This window comes from Leuciscus leuciscus (genome assembly GCF_965113295.1).
Source record: "Leuciscus leuciscus genome assembly, chromosome: 7".
In the NCBI taxonomy this organism is placed as follows: domain Eukaryota; kingdom Metazoa; phylum Chordata; class Actinopteri; order Cypriniformes; family Leuciscidae; genus Leuciscus; species Leuciscus leuciscus.
In genome coordinates, this window is record NC_138731.1 from 3381561 (window position 1) to 3402206 (window position 20646).

The 20646-nt window shown below is 40.6% G+C and overlaps 1 protein-coding gene across 6 annotated transcripts in view; it reads right to left on the minus strand.

Annotated features, from left to right (window-relative positions):
* Window positions 1-19922, minus strand: part of LOC309503419 (uncharacterized protein) — an 82953-nt gene extending 63031 nt beyond the window's left edge. Inside the window, exons 1-3 of one of the 6 annotated variants that reach the window (XM_082176240.1) lie at window positions 19850-19922; window positions 18795-18950; window positions 16508-16692 (exon numbers count right to left, since the gene is read on the minus strand). In XM_082176240.1, the coding sequence (XP_082032366.1) occupies window positions 16508-16646 (139 nt within the window). In that variant the 5' untranslated portion in view covers window positions 16647-16692; window positions 18795-18950; window positions 19850-19922. Of the gene's footprint in view, window positions 1-15911; window positions 16357-16507; window positions 16693-18794; window positions 19408-19849 lie in introns of those variants that run through there. The other 5 variants (XR_014207636.1, XR_014207637.1, XR_014207638.1 and 2 more) reach the window with 5 other exon arrangements.
* Window positions 19923-20646: the final 724 nt, after the last annotated feature.

The window sequence follows — 20646 nt, forward strand, 5'->3', positions numbered from 1 at the left end:
AATGAAGGAAAAGGACAGTTAAGTTAATGTCGAAACTAATGAATAGGTTGACTTAATCTACAACTTTTTTTACATTTTTATTTTAGGAAAACAGAATGGCACAGCAAAATTGTTGACCGACACCTGGCCAGGATTAGTGTCGGTGCACTGTGCTGCTCATCGCCTGGCCCTGGTATGAAAAGATGCAGCAGAGGAAGTGCCATACATGAAAACTTTCAGAAAGCACCTTCAGGACCTGCACCTTTATTTTCAGAATAGTGCAAACCGCACTAGTGCTCTAAAAGCAGCTGCCAGTGTTCTCCAAGTAGCAGACCTGAAAGTCACAGTAAGTGAAAACATTGTAGGCTACACCAAATTCCTTAAAGAAATATGGATTTGAATGAATTGCCCTACCCCACCACAGGAGGTTAAGGTTAAGGTTAAGGAGGTTAAGCCACTAGGTGGCTATCACAAGAGAAGGCCATTTCAGATCTTCAGAGAAATCTGTCTGCAGTGCTTGCTACACTTGCTGAGGAGGCAGATATAAAGAAGGACCCAGTGGCACGAGGGTTGTACACATACTGTGCAACTTACAGATTCGTTGCAGCTGTTTACCTGTAGGCAGACATCCTACCCTACCTGGCACAACACCCCAAATTGTTCCAGAAGGAAGATGTCAATTTCATTGCAATCAAAAACCATGCAAGTTGTCATGTCACATTGATTTTTATTTATAGAATTAAATGACAGTTTTCCTCTGTAAATGAAATCATGTTTAATTTGCATGTCTATTTAGGTTCTTGTTACTATTGAGACATTAAGAAAAATTAAAGCAACAGGTGAACAGCAACCCGAGGGCTCCTTTCTAGCTCAGGTCAAAGAGAAGGTGACCCATCTTAACATCGATGCCAAAGAAGAGAGGGGGAGACGTGGGGCGCCTCTTTCCAACCTCACCTTATGGGCACGTTTTCAGACACAAGTAAGCAAGCTCAAGAATGAATAAACAATAACGAGTCTCTGAAATATTATCAGCCTAAATTGAAATTCTCTCTCACATCTAATGTTACTAGGTCATGTAGGTCACCAGGCGATGGGTGGTGGGGGGTATTTACTATCTCTCTTTACATAAAAATGTTTTTCTACTTAAAAACTATAATTTCGTTATTTTACTAACCCAACTAATGACTCATCCGGGCTTTCCAATAGGTTGCACGTAAGAAAAAAAAAAGTAGCTTTCTTCCACTTAAGAAGAGCTATGCACTTTTAAGCACTTTTAAGCACTTTTAATTTTAATATATCTCTTTACATAAATATATTTTTTTCTACTTAAAAACTACAATTTCGTTATTTTACTAACCCAACTAATGACTCATCCGGACTTTCCAATAGGCTGCACGTAAGAAAAAAAAAAAAGTAGCTTCCTTTCACTGAAGAAGAGTTGATACAATGGCGTTGGTATTGGTTGCTAAAAAGGGTACTACTTCGCCTATATGGCAATTTTTTGGATTTAGACCTTATGAGAGTGGACAGCCAAGGGACCCGACTGAAGTTGTGTGCAAGATCTACTCATGTGTGATCCGCGCAAAAGATGGGCAGATGACCAATCTTCATGACCACTTGCGTGTGCGCCATCCAGCAGAATATGCCACCTTGCCTGCACGTGCTGGGCCTAGCAAAAAAGCTAGCCAGGGTCAGCAGACAATAACTGGGGCTTTTGCAAAAAGCACTAAATATAAAACAGACAGTGACAGATGGAGGCAGTTGATAGATGCGGTAACTCGCTTTTTGGCCAAAGAAATGGTGTTGTTCAATACAGTGGAGAAGCCGTCGTTCAAGGCCATGCTGCATACCTTTGATAAACAATACGAGCTGCCAGGTCGGAAATATTTCTCCAAGACGGCTATCCCAAACCTTTTCAACGAGGTCAGAAGTAACATCACGAAAGAGCTGGGTGATGTAGAATATTTGGCCCTGACAATAGTCCAGCTGCAATATGATGCCCTACATGTCAGTGACAGTGCATTATGTGAATAAGGAGTGGACACTGCAGTCCAAATGCTTACAAACCAGCTTCATGCCCGAAAGCCATACAGCAGATAATTTGGATGAAGCACTGCGTGAGGCAATTAATGACTGGAAACTACAGGAGAAACAAATTGCCTGTATAACTGCCGACAATGGGGCGAATATTGTTGCAGCCATCCGGCAGTTGAAATGGCCATGGTTAAGTTGCTTTGGGCACAACTTGAACCTGGCCATAAACAACTCGCTTCCGCAACAGAGGGCCAGCACAGACCGAGCTTTCGGGGTTTGCCGGGCAGTCAACACTGCGTTTTCGCACAGCTGGCTAAGGCGACGTGAGCTGCAGAAAGCACAAGTGGAATTGAAACTCCCTGAGCACTCATTGATCACGGTAATTTTTAAAACGGTTATCTAACAACAAACGAATTATTGTTTAAATGATTTATTATGTATTTTATTATTTACTGTGCCTTTACTGACAGGACTGTGCAACACGATGGGGCTCAAAACAGCAAATGGTGGAGAGAATGCTGGAGCAGGAGCAAGCCATCAAACGTGTGTTTGCCCAAGACAAAAGCCGCCGCCCACTCCCCCAGCTGACATGGCAAGACATAAGTGTTCTGGAATCTGTGAACAACGCGCTGAAGCCAGTAGCGGACTTCACAGACATTCTCTCTGGAGAAAATTACGTAACGGTGTCCTCACTGCAGGGCGATGTGTAGAAGGTGTGCTGGAGGAGTCAGATGATGATTCCAAACTGACAGCCGACCTGAAGCGTGTCATCCAGAGGATTATGCGTAAAGCAACACTGCTTGGTCCCAGGTACCTAGGGGACCATATGAAACCTCTCGAACTTCATTCCACAAAATCTGAAATGATGGAAGAGATTGTGAGAGACATTGCTCTGACGCTGACAAGGCCAACACCAGGTCCCTCACATGCTGGAGAAGAGAGAGAGGAACCAGATGCGCCGGTGCCACCATGCCTAAGAAAAAAAAAGTGGTCTTTGGGCAGCCTTCTTGCGAAGAGAGCAGCCACAGCAGCTGCAGCCATGCTCACTGATGAGCAAAAGGTCGAGTCAGAAACGACCATGTACCTGCAGGAAATGGCCATAGATGGGGAAGAGGACCCACTGAATTGGTGGAAAACAAACGAAAAAAGGTTTCCGTTCATGGTAAGATTAGCACGGAAATATCTGTGCATATGTGCTACCAGTACTCCATCAGAGCGGGTCTTCAGCACAGCGGATAGTGTAGTTACTCCAATCCGCAGCTTATTAAAACCAGAGAAAGTGAATATGTTGGTATTTCTGGCCAGAAACATCGAAATTTAAACATGGTCTATGGTGAAAGATATTAGACTTCTTTACGCACTTTTCGCAATCCAATACGGAGCTATTCAATTTTGATTTTGCATATTGTTTTTTAAATGTTTTTTCGTGTGGTTCATATTACCACTTTACAATATTTCAATAACATAATTTATTTTGTAGCCTATGCTATGCTTTGCACGACAAAAAGTTAATTGTGCTGCTAATTATTAAGTGAAATGTAAATCCCGAGTTTCGGTCTGAGTTCTTCTGTGTTTTAATAAATGTGTTATCAGAATCACCTTCATTCCTTGATTTGATTATTTTGACATTATGGCCAAGGCAAATTGTCTTTAAAAGTATTAACCAGACAAAAGTTATTTGACGTTCGCTGAAGTCTGGGTTTATCTTAAACTGCCGCTTCAGTGCACTAGTCACAGAAGAGCTATGTGACAATGAGCAATATTTCCTGAGACACTACAATAGGCTACTAATAATTCATTAATAAGACATAATGACTGCAATGGCATCTGGGTATGATGAGCTACATCTGCTTTACCCAAACCTGTCCCTCCTATCAACAATTGCCCTCACAATACCTGTCTCAAGTGTGAATTGTGAGAGGGATTTCTCTGCGATGAATAGGGTAAGTCCATCATCATCATCATCACTAAATCTTAAATTCTATCAAAATTGTAAATATTACATAAAAGTATAAAATAATCTAAACTTCATTCACTTTCCGTGTTTAGATCAAGACAGACTTGCGGAACAGACTGCAGGGCAACAGTCTGACAGCCTGCATGAAAATATGCATAAATGGTCCACTCCTAAAAGAGTGCAATTACCGAAGGGCCCTTGAATTGTTTTTTTCTAAACCAAGGAGGATAGCCTGTAGCGATGCTAGGTGTCAGCTCGGCCATAAGCAGTGACTGTGATAAGCTTTGCACATTTTGACAGAGGTGGGAAATTACTTGAGTAAAAGTACTTTTCTGAGTTAATCTGAGTTCACAAGTTTTGGGAAGTCCCTACTTAAGACCAAAATGATCAGGCAAACGGTTCATATCTTAACAGTTACCAAAATATCAATCATGCTAAGATATGAACTCCCTTTACCTGATCATTTTTGTCTTACGTAGGGACTTCCCAAAACTTGTGAACTCAGATTAACTCAGAAAAGTACTTCTACTCAAGTAAATTCCCACCTCTGCATTTTGACAATGTTGTTTTGCACTTTCTTTTGCACTTCAGTGTTTTATAGTTTGTATAGTGTTTGTTAAAATTCAGTTGTTGTTGTTTCAGTTGTTATGTTGTTTTGCACTTTTTAGCACAAATATTTTTAAATATTTGTATAGTTTGTTAAAATTGCACATTGCAACTGTTATTTTGAAAAGCTGGTTATTTATAAATTATAAATTGTTATTTAAATTTAATATTTAGTGTTTAATAAATAATAGTTAAATTTAGTACAGAGCCTATAGTCTATCACACAAACAAGCCCCAAAAGGCTAATTAGTTTTGGCGAATGCAAACAACGTGATTATTGAATCCAACATCCAGCCACGCAAGAAAACATGCAACCTACCCGAGGGAATAATATGCTGATTTGCTGATCAATAAACATTTCTGATTATCATCAATGTACAAAACCTTTTTTTTCTTTTTTTTTTCAGGATTCTTTGATGAATAGAAAGTTTCAGAGTTTTCTGAAATAGGAAGCTTTTGTAACATTATAAATGTCTATACTGTCACTTTTGACCAATTGAATGCGTCCTTGCTGAATAAAAGTAGGCTATTACTTTTCTTAATTTCTTTCCCCAAAAAAAAAAATTCTTACTGACCCCAAACTTTTGAAGAGTAGTGTATAATGTTACAAACACTTTCTATTTCAGATAAATGTTGTTCTTTTGAACAATGGTTTGTGTGTGACGTGACATTTTTTTCCAACTCAGCCCATTAATGGTGTGAAATGGTTTTCTTTTCCAGACTGGTGCTCCAAGAAGATACTGTGCCATAAACCCCAACATGCCTATACTGCGCATGTGGTTCGATGTTGAGACTGCGATGCACAGCTTACAGAGGCTTTTGCAAAGGGAGCAGGACCATGGCTGGGGTAATGAGCTTGAAGTACTCATATACACCTATTGGCTGGCACATGAACTCTCTTATCGGGTGGTGTCCCGTGAATTTAATGTACCAAAGGCTACAGTTCACCGTATCATCCACAGAGTGGCCCAGAACATATGGGACAATCTCAGGAGAGCAATCTGCTTCCCTCTAACAGTGGACCTGCCTGCAGTTGGTCAGGGATTCGTCAGCATTTCAGGAACCCCTGCATTCCACAATGTGGTTGGAGCAATCGATGGCAGCCACATATGGATAAAACCAACACAGCGTCACAGATTAGACTATTTGAATTATAAAGGCTTTTACTCAGTCAGCATGCAGGCAATATGTGACTCGGATCGGATGGCAGGTTTCTGGACATTTATGTGGTGTACCCGGGGTCTGTCCATGACACATGAGTAATGAAAAACAGCAGTTTTTATACCGCAAGACGGTATCCTCCAACGGGCTACATCCTTCTGGGTGATGGTGGGTATCCCTCTTTGGAAACTACGATTTGCCTCATCACCCCATTCAAGGAGCCAGTGCAAGGAAAAGTACAGCAGCAATTTATTTACTATCAGTCAAGGGGGCGCAGCATAATTGAAAGAGAATTTCAATTTTAAGGGATAGGCATGACCCCCAACCTCCCCGTGAACCCATGGCATACAATGAAACCTCTGGGAATGACACAAGAAACAGACTGGCTGGCCTAGTTTCAGGCAATGTGCAAGCCCCATGAACATGACAACAGTGTCATATGCATGTATACATTTTATAGTTCTTTTATGTTCACTTTGGTGGTGGATATGAATGCAGATGGTCTTATCTGTGTACTACTTAGGTCTGTTTGCAATAAATATTTGTATACACACTGCATCTGTTTCAGTTATCACTGTTTTGAATGTCATTGATGTTCAGAAACACTTTCTTTGTTCACACAAATCTGTCTTTATTGCCCAATAAAGTAAACATAACGGGCAAAAACATTATATAAAAATATATTTGATCACATAACCATTATCAACTATTAGAACCATAACTTAAATGTCACACACATATAAAAAAAAATTAAGTTCACCAGGCGGCGTGCTTTACACCACTGCATCCGAAGCTTTGCATTGCCTTTGTGATGTAAGGCTTGGATGTAGATGCTCGGTCATGGAAACCCATTCCCTGAAGCTCTATGCACTGTTCTTTAGCTAATCTGAAGGCCACACGAAGTTTGGAGGTCTGTAGCTCTTGACTCTGCAGAAAGTTGGCGAACCCCGCTCTGTGATTTTACGTGGCCTACCACTTCCTGGCTGAGTTGCTGTTGTTCCCAATTGCTTCCACTTTGTTATAATACCACTAACAGTTGACAGTGGAATATTTAGTAGTGAGGAAATTTCACGAGTGGACTTATTGCACAGGTGGCAACCTATCACAATACCACGCTTGGTAATAATTCCACTTTATTCATCCATGACAAACGCATTTTTATCATTAGCAAGTGGTCCAATTATTTGTTTGCATTACAGCCTCCGCACAGACAATAATGAAATGATTTTAATTAAACCATATTGTTTAGAAAAATAATTTAAAAAAAGTACTAATTATTATTAATAATGCATCAATGTTTTTTGTAAAAAAAACAACAACAAAAAAACAATCATTCCTGTTTGAGTTGCGCTGAAGCTGAATGTACACCGGGAAACTGAAGCGCTTCATTAACAGGTTAATAAAATCATTAAACACATCCTATGAGGTTAATCAGATATTTATACCACATAAACATAATATTACAACTTATATCTACACAAAATGACTCGAATGCACAAGTGAACTTGAACTAAGTTACGTGCTGCTCAGAATGTGTAACTCCTGTTGTGGATGCGCTCTTCTCGTAAAAGTGAGCTAAAACACGGGCGAACAAAGAATTCACAACATCCTTTTACAGTCGTGTTCTCATTAAGATGTTATGAAGCCTATATGACAGATTTGCGCTGCACATGTTGCACTTTACTGTACTTTTCTTTTCGAAGTGATTCCAATCATATTTCAAGCACCTCAAAACCATCATGGTGTACAGTGCACATCTGAAGTGTTTCAGCAGAAGAAAACAATTCATTATTTAACGGCTTTAATATATCGGCCTAATTTTCTTATCGGATCGATAACGATAATATTAAAAATGAACATATATCAGCTGATACTGATATAGTTGCCAATATATCGTGCATCACTAATATCAGATACACTTTTTCCAAACCTTCCACTACTCACTGCTCGCAAAACAATAAATGAGAGTGATTTTGACAGGGCTTGAAATTAACTTTCTTTGCTTGGCAGCACTGGTGCTCCCAACTTCAAAGAGTTAGAAGCACCAGCAAACATTAAGGAGCACCTCAACTACAAATTATATATTAACAGATTTATTTTATTTAAAAACACCAACAATCACTGGGGCTTTACACATCCTGTGGCCAGGATTTGATATTTGGTCTTCTGGCTCTATATCATCTCACCCTGTTGATATTGGCACTGGTCATTTGCATACGTCATGTTAATCGCAACATATGTTTAAATTTAGTGAAGGCAAGCTCTTCTTTGGAGATGGTGTATGCGGTGTTAAATTTGACGTTTAGCTCTGCCAGTAGAGCGGCATCGTCCTGGTGATTAAAAGCCTTAATAATCGAACCTGATGAACCTGATTTGTTTGCCACACACTTGTCCCTGCATTTTTTGTGCTCGGCACTCTGTGTTTAACCAAGCTCTCGCGCTTAAAATGTATTGATTCAGTTGTGAATACTGTTACCTGCAAACTCTGTCCCACAGGCTTTACAGTAAACGCAATGCACTGAACCATCAGCATAGCGGAGCCACTCAAAATCTTTTAGCCACGCTCTCCGAAAGCTGTGCGATTACTTTTCAGCTGGTGGATCCACATTAACCACATCACCAACTCCAGGATTATTTGTGACTTTAGGTGACGGCTTACAAAAGAAATCTGTCAGCGTTCGTCTCATCTTCTCTCTTATTCAGCCTTTTAAATTCTGTGCTGTAGTCGGCTCCCTGTCACGTGACACGGAGGCGGAGCGCAGTGAAAAGGAGTGGGAGTGATTGACAGCTAATATTAATCAATCTAAAATCTGCTTTAAAGTTAAGAACGTAAGGATGACGTTTGATTGGTTATGTAACGCTGGAGAGAATGATGGTCCGGCCACCGCGTATCAGTGCACATAAGGTACACACTGTGCAGTCAGGGCTCCAGACTAACTTTTTTTACTAGGAGCGCTGGAGCCCCTGACTGAAAATGTTAGGAGCGCAAGCAGAACATTTAGGGGCACACCTTAAATCCGCTTGCAATGCAATTATTCACATTTTCCCCAAAATAACTAATACTGACAAATTATTTAATAATAAATAGACTTAACGTACAGATATTACAATGTGCAGTTTTATTTTAAGTTCACAGGCTCCAGACTAACATCTGAGGGCAGCAGCACCGAGTTCTACAAAAACATATCTGGTAGCACTGGGGCTGACAATAAAGCACTAAGCTTAATTTAGGGTGTAGATGATTATTTATTTATCATAATGTCTTAATATTAATTAAAAAGCAAACCGAGTGAAAATTTTTTTTATATTAGGGAGTGAAAATAGCCAATAAGCATCCTACTGTTTACAATGGTAATTTATTTATTTTATTATTTTTAAATAAGTGTTTAAATAAGAGTTTAAATAAGACAATTTTTGAAGGATGAACAAAAAATGTGTTGGTCATCACATAAAAAATTACATTTATATATGATAGTTTTGAAGTGCTGGAAAAAGATGAGTAGTACTTGTAAGCGTTTGACTATTTCTGTCACATTATGGTTACAGCTACTACATTAAATCCATGGTGAATGTTGCTGATTCAACAGAAGTGTTTCTCCTGGTTTCCACGTCAGCGCTGTTTGATCTGATATCTATGGTTTAGAACAGAGAACTCTGCACCGAATCGGAATGTTTCTCATTGGATCTCGCAGCGATGATGTTATTAATTCTCAGGCGAATTCAATGGATTTCTTCACTGGATCTCCAGAGTCTGGATCTCCTAGTAACAGTGTCGCGTGATCGAGATCGGCCCGCGACTGGCAAGTTCGGTGCGCTGCGCTGTCCATTATTGGTCCGAACTAATAAACAGTCCGTGAAGCATAAAGGAGTAGCGCATTTTCGTTCCGCTTTCATTTTGTTTGGATTCGCTGCTCGGCAACGTTGTGGTCGCGCCAGCGCGACCTAAATAAATATTTGGTCGCACCGGCAGGAAAAATGGTCGCAAAATGCGACCAATTGGTCGCAGTCTGGAGCCCTGTGTGCAGTAATGGCTCGTTTCCACTGAGCAGTACGGTACAGTACGGTACGCAAATATTTCCATTTCCACTTTCAAAAGTTGTGAATGGTACCAAAATGCAGAACCGTACCGTACCACTTTTTCGGTACCCTTCCACTGGGGTACCTAGCACAGTAATACGGTACTAAAGGGTGGAGCTAGACTCACTGCAGGACGTTGGTTGACAGAGTATCGTCACTTGTGCGTGACACAAGGGGAATGACAACATAAGCGCCATTTTTTAATATACAGTTGAAATATAATACTACTGTTATTGTGTCACGAAATGTAGTTTTAAAGGTTTTTCAGGCGAGAATGTAGTTGTTTAATATGGAAGCTTGTTTCCGCCACAGAATAAAACATTTTAAAAGATAATTGCGACTTTTTATCTCACAATTGCAAGTTTATATCTCGCAATTCTGACTTTATTTCTCAGAATTGCGAGATATAAAGTCAGAATTGCGTGAAATAAAGTCGCAATTGCGTGCTATAAAGTCAGAATTGCGAGATATAAAGTCAGAATTGCCTGAAATAAAGTCGCAATTGCGTGTTATAAAGCCAGAATTGCGTGTTATAAAGTCAGAATTGCGAGATATAAAGTCAGAATTCTGACTTTTTTTCTCGCAATTGCGACTTTATATCACGCAATTCTGACGGTCTTTAACCGACATAATTGCGAGTTTATATCTCGCAATTCTGACATCTTTTCTCAGAATTGTGAGATATAAACTCACAATTGTGAGATATAAAGTCCAATTCTAAGGGGGAAAAAGACGGACTTTTTTTTTTACCTCAGAATAGTTTATATCTCACAATTCTGACTTTATAACACGCAATTGCGACTTTATATCATACAATTCTGACTTTATATCTCCCAATTGCGTGTTATAAAGTCAGAATTGCGAGATATAAAGTCAGAATTGCGTGATATAAAGTCGCAATTGCGAGAAAAAAAGTCAGAATTCTGACTTTATAAGACGCAATTCTGACTTTATATCTCGCAATTCTGACTTTATATCTCGCAATTCTGAGAAATAAAGTCAGAATTGTGAGATGTAAACTCGCAATTGTGAGATAAAAAGTCGCAATTATCTTTTAAAATGTTTTATTCTGTGGCGGAAACAAGCTTCTAGGGCTGTCCCCGACTATGGATTTTCATAGTCGAATCAGAATCGTCATGTCTTGCCTATAGTCGACTAATAGTCGAATCATGTGTATGGGGGTGGAGCTGGGGGCGGGGCTTTAACGTTTCAAAGCCGCGATGTACAGAAAATCACACAAAGATATAGAAGAAAATGTATAAAAACATTTTTGATCAATAAAACTAAGAAATAACATAAATAACTCCAGAAAGGCCACACTGCAGATTTGCATTTCACATGCAAATCAAATTAAATCGGCTAAATTACCTGTGCGAGCAGGCCAGCCTACAGCACAACATCGAGGCACCGAAAAAATAAACAATTAATTTACTAAATTAAATTAGAACAGAATATACCTTTCTAATAAATAAAAATACAAAACGAAATAAATCAGAATCAAGTCACAGGATGAGGAGCAAATGTGTGCAAAATGCCTAAAGTGCAGGGGAACATATATTCAAAACACAAGCCACAAATAGTTAAATTAGATAACCCTGACAGATTAATAAATAAAATAAAAATGAAGAAATTATTAAAATAACGATAGTAGCCAGAATTTTCAACTTTGTCTTAACTGCAGAAACAACAATAAATGCTAAACTGGAGTCGCGTCTTTTTAGCTAAAAATGTTCACAGCATCCAAAAATAAAATTAGAACCGGCTGAAAAGTTTTGAAATCACTTGTACCTGATCGAGAGAACAAATCCTGAAAGTCTTTCACTCTGTCTTTTCAAATTGTGCGCGCGGATAAAATACATTCTAACGTGAAACCCAGTCTATGCGTGAAACATGTTAACGTTGGCCGGCAGAAGTGCGATCACTTTCAGATTTTCCTAATGCTAAATCCAGCCTTGGAAAATATCCTTTCTGATGGTGTACATCCACACTTTAGATTTTCTTATCCCAGACATTGTTAAAGATTTAAATCCTTGCCGCGAAGACGCTCCTCTGTCGGTCACGGATTGAAAGTGAAACTTAAATCTGTCACGGAGTGTTTGGATTTATTCACGCACGTTAAAAAATATTTATTAAAAGCTTCTTTCTTTGCACATTTTTATATAGGCCTACAGCATTATCATAATAGGCTGAATATTGACGTATTGACATAAAAGCTAGTTCTATGTGAAATCAGACATTGAGCGCCCTCATATAGCCAAAGAGGCATGATCCTCGTTTCATAACACGAGATTCGACCGTGAGATCGGTAGTCGAATCAGGCTCCTCCTATCGAAGCATCGAATCTTCGACTATTCGGGGTCACCCCTACAAGCTTCCATAGTTTAAAGCTCAAATCTGTGGTTTATTTATAAAGATTTATGAAAATTTGATCCAGGTTGTGAGATCCAGGCGATCACCAGGTGCTCGGCGCTCATGTACCCCGCCTGGAACAGCCTTTCCTCGGCTAGTCCTTCTAACGTTTGCCGCTGACTCTGACGTCTCTGTAGTGGTCAAATGAGATATAATTCGTCTTGTGTATATCTAACGGGCGATATTTGGTCTCGTGAATCTATAATTTGTTCCCTGACCAATCGTTTTGGCTGAGGGCTAAGTGAAGTTTCATAACTTTATATTTAGGCTATTTAAAGCTGCAGTCCGTAGCTTTTCCTCTTTGTCGCCATCTCTGTTCGAAATCTGCAATTGCAGTTATTTGCGGAATTATCAACTTCACGTGGGTTGTACATCGGCATGAAACAGCGCGGATGAATCCAATGTTTTGAGGAGAATGTGCGGCTGTCAATCACCGCGCCGGTGTGGATACTGATCATTCAGAATCAAAGAATATACTTTTTGGAAGTTTGACCAATATTATAATTTTCAATGGAAAATTACGTCTGAACAAGTAAGTAATACCCACTTTTGTTCTGATCAACTAAGGGGAAAGAAGCATTGCAGTAAATCGCGCTGATTAAATCTAACGATCGCTTATCATATCATGTCAAACCGTGCAAATCATAGAAGAGCAGTTATTTTGTACAAACAAATAACAATCATAGTGCAATGAAATAAACAGTGTATGAACGGAATCCCTGTTATGCATAAACTTGTTATAATATAGCATAATATAAACATCTTACGACAGGAACATTTTCACTTTACCGATCTGATTCAGATCCAATACTTGACAACGGAGGAGGCGGGTTTGATTTTCTTGGAGGTGAATTGCTCCCTCTCATAGCTAGCACAAAATAATTCATATTTACCATAATAGTAAAACGAGAAAGGCACAACAAAGGAAACTCTGTAACTGTGTAAATTAAGCGAACAAGTGCGCTACTGTTACGTAATTAAACTATTGAAATGTCTTACCTGTCTAGCAAAAAAAAAAGCCGTCTCTGCGTCCGTTTTGAACCCCTTTAAAACACGGAGTTCACGCCATCTTTCAAAAGCCCTGCCGATGTTTATGTTTGTTTTCGCATGGGCCGGTTGCAGTCTCTTTTTTTCTGTAGCCACTCAGTCTTTTGGGTTTTACAACTGGTGAATCTCCAGTTGTCACTGGTGGTTGTCGTTTGAAACATTCTGGATCCGCTATAAGTTTAATTATTTCAAGTGCTGTGAGAAAAGGTTATAAATCTTCATCTCCAACATCCTCACACGCAATATAGCCTACTAGCCGGCACTCCTTCTTTATGTGTACAGATGTGACGTAATGACGCAAAGACATGCTCGAATTTCCCGCGGAAATCTACCAGTACCACTGGAATTAAAATCATTATTAAAAGCTAACCGATTTGAATCGAGCTAAGGCAAACAGATAGTTTTGAACACTGGCTGGTTATGTTTTTTTTCATTATTATTATTTTGGATAATTTTTAACACAAAAGAGTTACGGACTGCAGCTTTAACTTTACCGTTGTAACGTTAGACTAGAGCGCTGACTTTGTATGTTTTACTGACTGTGCCACTGACCAACTGAAACCTGGTCTAAAGTCAATGGCGCAATATTTTTTGTTATTTAATGAGCGCGTTAGTAATGTGCGCCTGTAGGCAGGTCCACAACACACATATACTCTGCTTATTACACACACACTCGTTTATTACACACACAGGGACGCGCAGAAGCACACAAACATGCCAAACATGCTCTCTAGAGGCATGTTCAGTTTTTCCGTTCGCAAATTCCGCCATGTAAATAGCGAATCTGCCATAGCGTGAGCGCAACTGGCTTTTAAAGGGAATGGAAAATGACACTCTTTTGCACGTAACGCCCAAAACACACCAAATACACATTAAGAGAATAGGGACAGCCCTTTTAGACCATGCGCCGGGTGCGCCCATCATTAAACTAGCAAAAGTGGATTTGGACGCGCCCTGAGTGCACTTGCGCCCTGCGCTTTAGACCATGTCGTTAAAATAGTGCCCTTTATTTCCACTTGTCTGGTCATGTGATCTCAAAAAAACATGTCTGTCCACATGAGAAGATTCGCTCCGTGTCAAATAACACCACTTTAAAGCTGCAGTAGGGAGTTTTAAGAAAACGTTGATTTGGCCTGAAAATTTGAACAAGCACAACTTACAGGCCACTCCCCCACCGCTCCTCCCTCCACAGCTCCTCCCCCACAGCTCCTCCCTCCACATCTCCTCCCTCCACAGCTCCTCCCCCACATCTCCTCCCCCACATCTCCTCCCTCCACAGCTCCTCCCCCGCATCTCCTCCCTCCACATCTCATCCCTCCACATCTCATCCCTCCACATCTCCTCCCTCCACAGCTCATCCCTCCACATCTCCTACCTCCACAGCTCCTCCCCCGCATCTCCTCCCTCCACATCTCCTCCCTCCACATCTCCTCCCTCCACATCTCCTCCCTCCACAGCTCCTCCCCCGCATCTCCTCCCTCCACATCTCCTCCCTCCACATCTCATCCCTCCACATCTCCTCCCTCCACATCTCCTCCCTCCACAGCTCCTCCCCCGCATCTCCTCCCTCCACATCTCATCCCTCCACATCTCCTCCCTCCACAGCTCATCCCTCCACAGCTCCTCCCCCGCATCTCCTCCCTCCACATCTCCTCCCTCCACAGCTCCTCCCCCGCAGCTCCTCCCTCCACAGCTCCTCCCTCCACAGCTCCTCCCTCCACAGCTCCTCCCTCCACAGCTCCTCCCCCGCATCTCCTCCCTCCACAGCTCCTCCCTCCACATCTCCTCCCTCCACAGCTCCTCCCTCCACATCTCCTCCCTCCACAGCTCCTCCCCCGCATCTCCTCCCTCCACATCGCCTCCCTCCACAGCTCCTCCCTCCACATCTCCTCCCTCCACAGCTCCTCCCCCGCATCTCCTCCCTCCACATCTCCTCCCTCCACATCTCCTCCCTCCACATCGCCTCCCTCCACATCTCATCCCTCCACATCTCCTCCCTCCACAGCTCATCCCTCCGCATCTCCTCCCCCGCATCTCCTCCCTCCACAGCTCCTCCCCCGCATCTCCTCCCTCCACAGCTCCTCCCCCGCATCTCCTCCCTCCACAGCTCCTCCCTCCACAGCTCCTCCCTCCACAGCTCCTCCCTCCACAGCTCCTCCCTCCACAGCTCCTCCCTCCACATCGCCTCCCTCCACAGCTCCTCCCTCCACAGCTCCTCCCTCCACATCTCCTCCCTCCACATCTCCTCCCTCCACATCGCCTCCCTCCACATCGCCTCCCTCCACAGCTCCTCCCTCCACAGCTCCTCCCTCCACAGCTCCTCCCTCCACAGCTCCTCCCCCACAGCGGAGCCTGCCGTGAACGCGCAGGCTAGTAAGCAGGGCCACCGATGACGGCGTATAAACAGTTATGGCACATTCACTGGTAGGAACGAAACATCAACAATATGCTTTACATTGACTACGGCCTGCCCATACTTTGACTACAAACTTGGTCCTCAAATCATTATGTATGTTATATGCAAAGCACCACCCTGACTTCTACAAGAAACCATGCCATACATAATTTGTCAGGCCCGTTTTGAAATTATCTTAGTTGTGTAGTTCTTATAAAATGAAACAAATCAAGCAGGGATACTTACATGTCAAGCAGAAATGTGGCTAACTCAGCATCGGTTTTAAATCCCTTCAGGACACGTCGCTCCCTCCACCTCTGATAAGCCGCTCCGATGTTTACCCTCGTTTTATTTCGGGCTCTGTCTAATTCTTTCTTTTTCGCTTGTATATCGTCATCGGTCTTTTTCCGTTTACCCGTCTTTCTTCTATGAGCAGGTGCCAGTCGAGAAATTGGCAGTTTTGGTTGTTTGTCCGCCATTGGCACAGCTGCGGCACACCGGCCATCTTGATTTTGAACGACAGTACGCGCTGTGCAAGAGAGGGGTGTGATCAGCGCGTACACGAGCTTGATTGACACTGCTAAGACACTCCTCCTGGCTCTGATTGGTTGTTTCTGACCGGGAGCGGTGTATTTCTTGGAGGAGCCAGAGGAGCTTGATTTCTTTCACAGATTATCTGTCTCATATTCTACTGTCAGGACATAATGACAGTTTTAACAAATATGTAAAAAATACATTTTTAAAAAAGTTACCTACTGCAGCTTTAATTAGGACACTCATATGACATTCTTCATAAATATCCGAAGAGGCCGACATTGTATTAATGACCGAATGAAACTAACCTGTTTGTTCCTCAGTTTCTTCATGTTTCACGCTGAACACTTCTTCAATCTTGATGTCTTCACTCTCCTGTTTAATCTTTATGTCTTCACTCTCCTGTTTAATCTTTATGTCTTCACTCTCCTGTTTAATCAACGCCATCTTTATAATAGTGTCGTGGATCTCAGATGTTTCTCCAGTAGTTTTCCTGTGTGTTTGGACAAAGTCATGTTTAAGATGAGAATAATTAACAGAAAGAAAAGTAGATTCACAGTAAATCTCTGAGTGCGTCTCAATCAGATCCCTAGTTCAGAAGTCAGTAGTTACCCAGCAAACACAGAACGTTGGCACAACGTACCCAACCTTCTAACAACGTTTTAACAACATGGCCAAAAGGTTGCTATAACTACGTTGTGTGGTGAAGTTTGTTACAGCGTTGTCACAATGTTGACATTGAACCACCGTTCACGGACATTGCTTATTTTCAACCGCCCGTTGGGCTCACTGTGTTGACTCATTCTTCATCGAGCAAGGATACGTGAGTATTGCTTTAATTTAACCTACCTCGGCTAAATAAGATACGTAATTATTCAAACACAACCTACAACTTAATTTTCTAATGTGACTAATGTAGCCTCACTCGCACTGTTTGGTTTTTCATTTGATTTGTCTGCTATTTAGTCTCATTCGTTTCTTTGCTCCTCTAGATTTGTGAATGTTTCCTGGACTGATTCTGGTTAACAACCTTTATCGCCCGGCTTTCGACTACTGTCAAACCCGGTTTTGTTCATTAAATGTTCTGGGCCCGGTTCCCCAAAACGTTCTTATCACTAAGTAGTTCTTAACCTATTCCTTAACCTCTCTCTTAACGTTATGGCACGATTCCCGACACGTTCGTACGCTAAGTATATCTTATGTAAGTCACACTTTCGTAAGGTTGGTCTGGACCACTCTTAGCTTTACCTTTATCACTGTTGCAGGTCTATATGAAAATTATTCTGAAGTTTTAATACACACAGACAGTTCATTTAGGCTAATTCAAGTGTTTTCATGCAAAGAATAAAATTGTCAATCACACTGATTGTTGTTAGAATCTTAATTATATTATTATTATATTTAATAAAAGAGCGCTTTTAAAGGCCAGTGAAAGCAGACTGTCAGTTAAGTCCTATTCGGACGCTAATATTGTTTCTCATGGGCTCGTCCGGTATTTTAAACATTTACAGGGGTAAGTCGGTGCTTTTAGTGCCGTACGAATCCATAATATCAGTGTTTTTTCTCACCCAACCCGCATAAAAATCCCTGGCCAAATTAGTACCTACTGTTTTTTGACAAACAGGTCGTGTGGTGATTTAATTGCCGTCTGAATCCACATCTCTGAGTTTACAAGAAGAGATTCAAAATCCACTGTTTAAATCCTTTTTGATCACTGCCGAGCACCGTACATAAGATGTAAACTTTTATTACTGAAATGCTGGAAAGTATTTACAAGAACACTATTTCATCGCAGCTCCACCTCAGCGAACAAAAATTTTTGAAAAGGTTATTGTGGCAGCAATATATGTTACAATTTTTAAATATGTAGGCTATGCTATTATAGGCTATTATAGTTTGGATTATTTTTTATAATATCCAATAGTCCTAATAAATGTAATTTCAACTATTTCTGAAGTGCTTCTTTTATAAAGAACACCACTTTCTAGCAGATAACAGTGAAACAGCCCCTGGACAAGAGAATAATTGATTCTCGAGTCATCGATATCAGCAGATTCAGCAGCATCGCCACGGACAGCGCCGGGTAACGTCGCACGTAAGAAGGTTTATCTTAAGCAGCTTTATAAGGTATAGTTCGGGGAACACGCCTAGTAATGGTATACCTTAGTCAAGTTATACCTTACGAGTCTTCGTAGAGCGCTAAGAGACAACGTTATCGGGAAACCGGGCCCAGATCTTTGCTTTTTATGTTTTATTTATTATACTTAAAAAGAAATGTGTATGTTCGTTTATTTATTTATTTTTTAATTTTTTTCACAAATGTATGACTTTTGGAAGTGCAATTTGATTACCATATATCCAGTTTTAATAAAGTTGAATTAACGTAACCTTTTGTCATTTTTACTCTTGCAGGTGTTGATTATAATTAGGCTAATTTACTGATAGCCCCATTAAATAATAAGGATGAACAATATTTAAAAAGTATATAATTATCTAACATCTGACTAATTAAAAATTAACCTCAAAACATAAAATGTTAAATGGGGAATATCTATAGGCCTATCTAGCATTAAAAATAAAGAAAAATTGTCATACGTCGTCTCTCAGTTGCTGAATGTCTCACAACAGTGTTGCTCCACCGTTGCTTCTACGTTGTTACAATGTTGCGAGCACGTAGACAGGACGTTGCCATACATATGGTTGGTCTGGGAACGGCCCCGGGAACGCCCCGTCACGTGATGTGAATTTAGCCTGTGGGAGAAAACATTGCCTTGGCGCTCATTGAAATACACGGGGCAATCATGCCGAAGAGTTGCTGTGTCGTTTTCTGTACCGCCAATAAACAAACAAATTATGAATTTCTACATCCTTCCTAATAAACACACAGAACCGGAAAGAAGGACAGGGACTTGTAATTTTTTAGATTACTGTGTGAGTAGATCCCTGTGTGATATAGTGGGTGTTAAACTCGTATTAGGCAGTGGGCCAGATTTGTCTACATCCCTTACAAAAAAGAACTATAGTAATCCTATAAGATTTCTATAGTAGTGTATAATACTTCTGTAATGTTCCTTTAATACCTCTATAGTACTTCTATAGTATGTCCCAAAATACTATAGTATTCCTATAAGATTTTTGTCCCAAAATACTACAAGATTCCTATAGTTGTTTTTCATAAGGGATGTCTCATTCACATTAGCGTTATCAGCTGAAGGCTTGCTTGATAGGCCGAACCTAGTTGATTGAGTTATAGGCTAATATTACCGCTACAGCTGCCGCGATGTCTTAGAGATTCAACCAGATCACAAAATATGTCTGGAAACGACACCTCCGGCCATTTGGTTGCGTCATTGACCCAGTTTTTAATTAAATAAGGGCAATCATGACCTATTGCAGTTAATTTAGCAATGCACCGCTGCCGGTCGGCAGGCGTCAATGACTCGCAAACTATAGCGCCTTAATTCGAGTTCAGTCTGACTCTATTTACGATAAACGGATTCACTATATAGGGCACGAAATGAGAAGCACTTTTGTTACACATGAGTGGATACGCTTTTCTCACAAAAACACCGCACTTAAGTTTCATGAAGCATATTATAATTACAAAGATATGTTAGATTTAAACACGATAAATGTGTAAAACCACAAACCTTTCTTCAGTCTAATCATAACAGTTGCAGGAGCTCGGCGCAGCTTTATGATGTCATATCACCAGACCAAAATAAAAGTCCTGTTCATTCTGCATGTGTCTAATATCACAAAAGTCTATAGAATATATAATATTTCAATAGATGTTGTCCAACTATGTGATGAAAAGATTAAGAACTTATTACAAGGCATTGGTATAAGCTGGATATCCCCTTACTTGGAGAATGGATAGAAATTGTTAAAGAAATATATAATATGGAAGAATTCCGTAATGTAAACAATCAATGACTGGATGTGAATCTATACTTGCCCCAAAACAGAATGTATACCCCCTGTTCTATTGTTTGCAAAATGTGTGAAAAAAATTCACAGATTTTTAATTGAATCAATATTAAGTCTCAGATGTCAAGGGTCATCTTGTGTAAGTTGCTACTTATGTACTGTAGACTGAATCAAACCGCTCACTTATGAGTGAACACAGGCACAGTTTAGTGTTTCTAAAAAAAATAACAACAACAACAAATCAATCAAAACACATTTTTATTGATCTGAATTATTTTGTAGGACATCAGGAGCTGTAGACCCACATAAAGAGTGTGAGACGAGGAAGACTGAGACAGAAGACGTCCAGAAGGGCTTCCATCAACACACCTGACTGAGAAGCAGCAGAAGAACATCTCATTTTAACCCAGTTCAAATTTGAGTTAAGATCATAAAATGTTTTGCCTTGTGTTTAAAATAATGAATGACACACATCTTCACATTGCATGATTTTGAGATGACACAAGGGCGAGTAAAT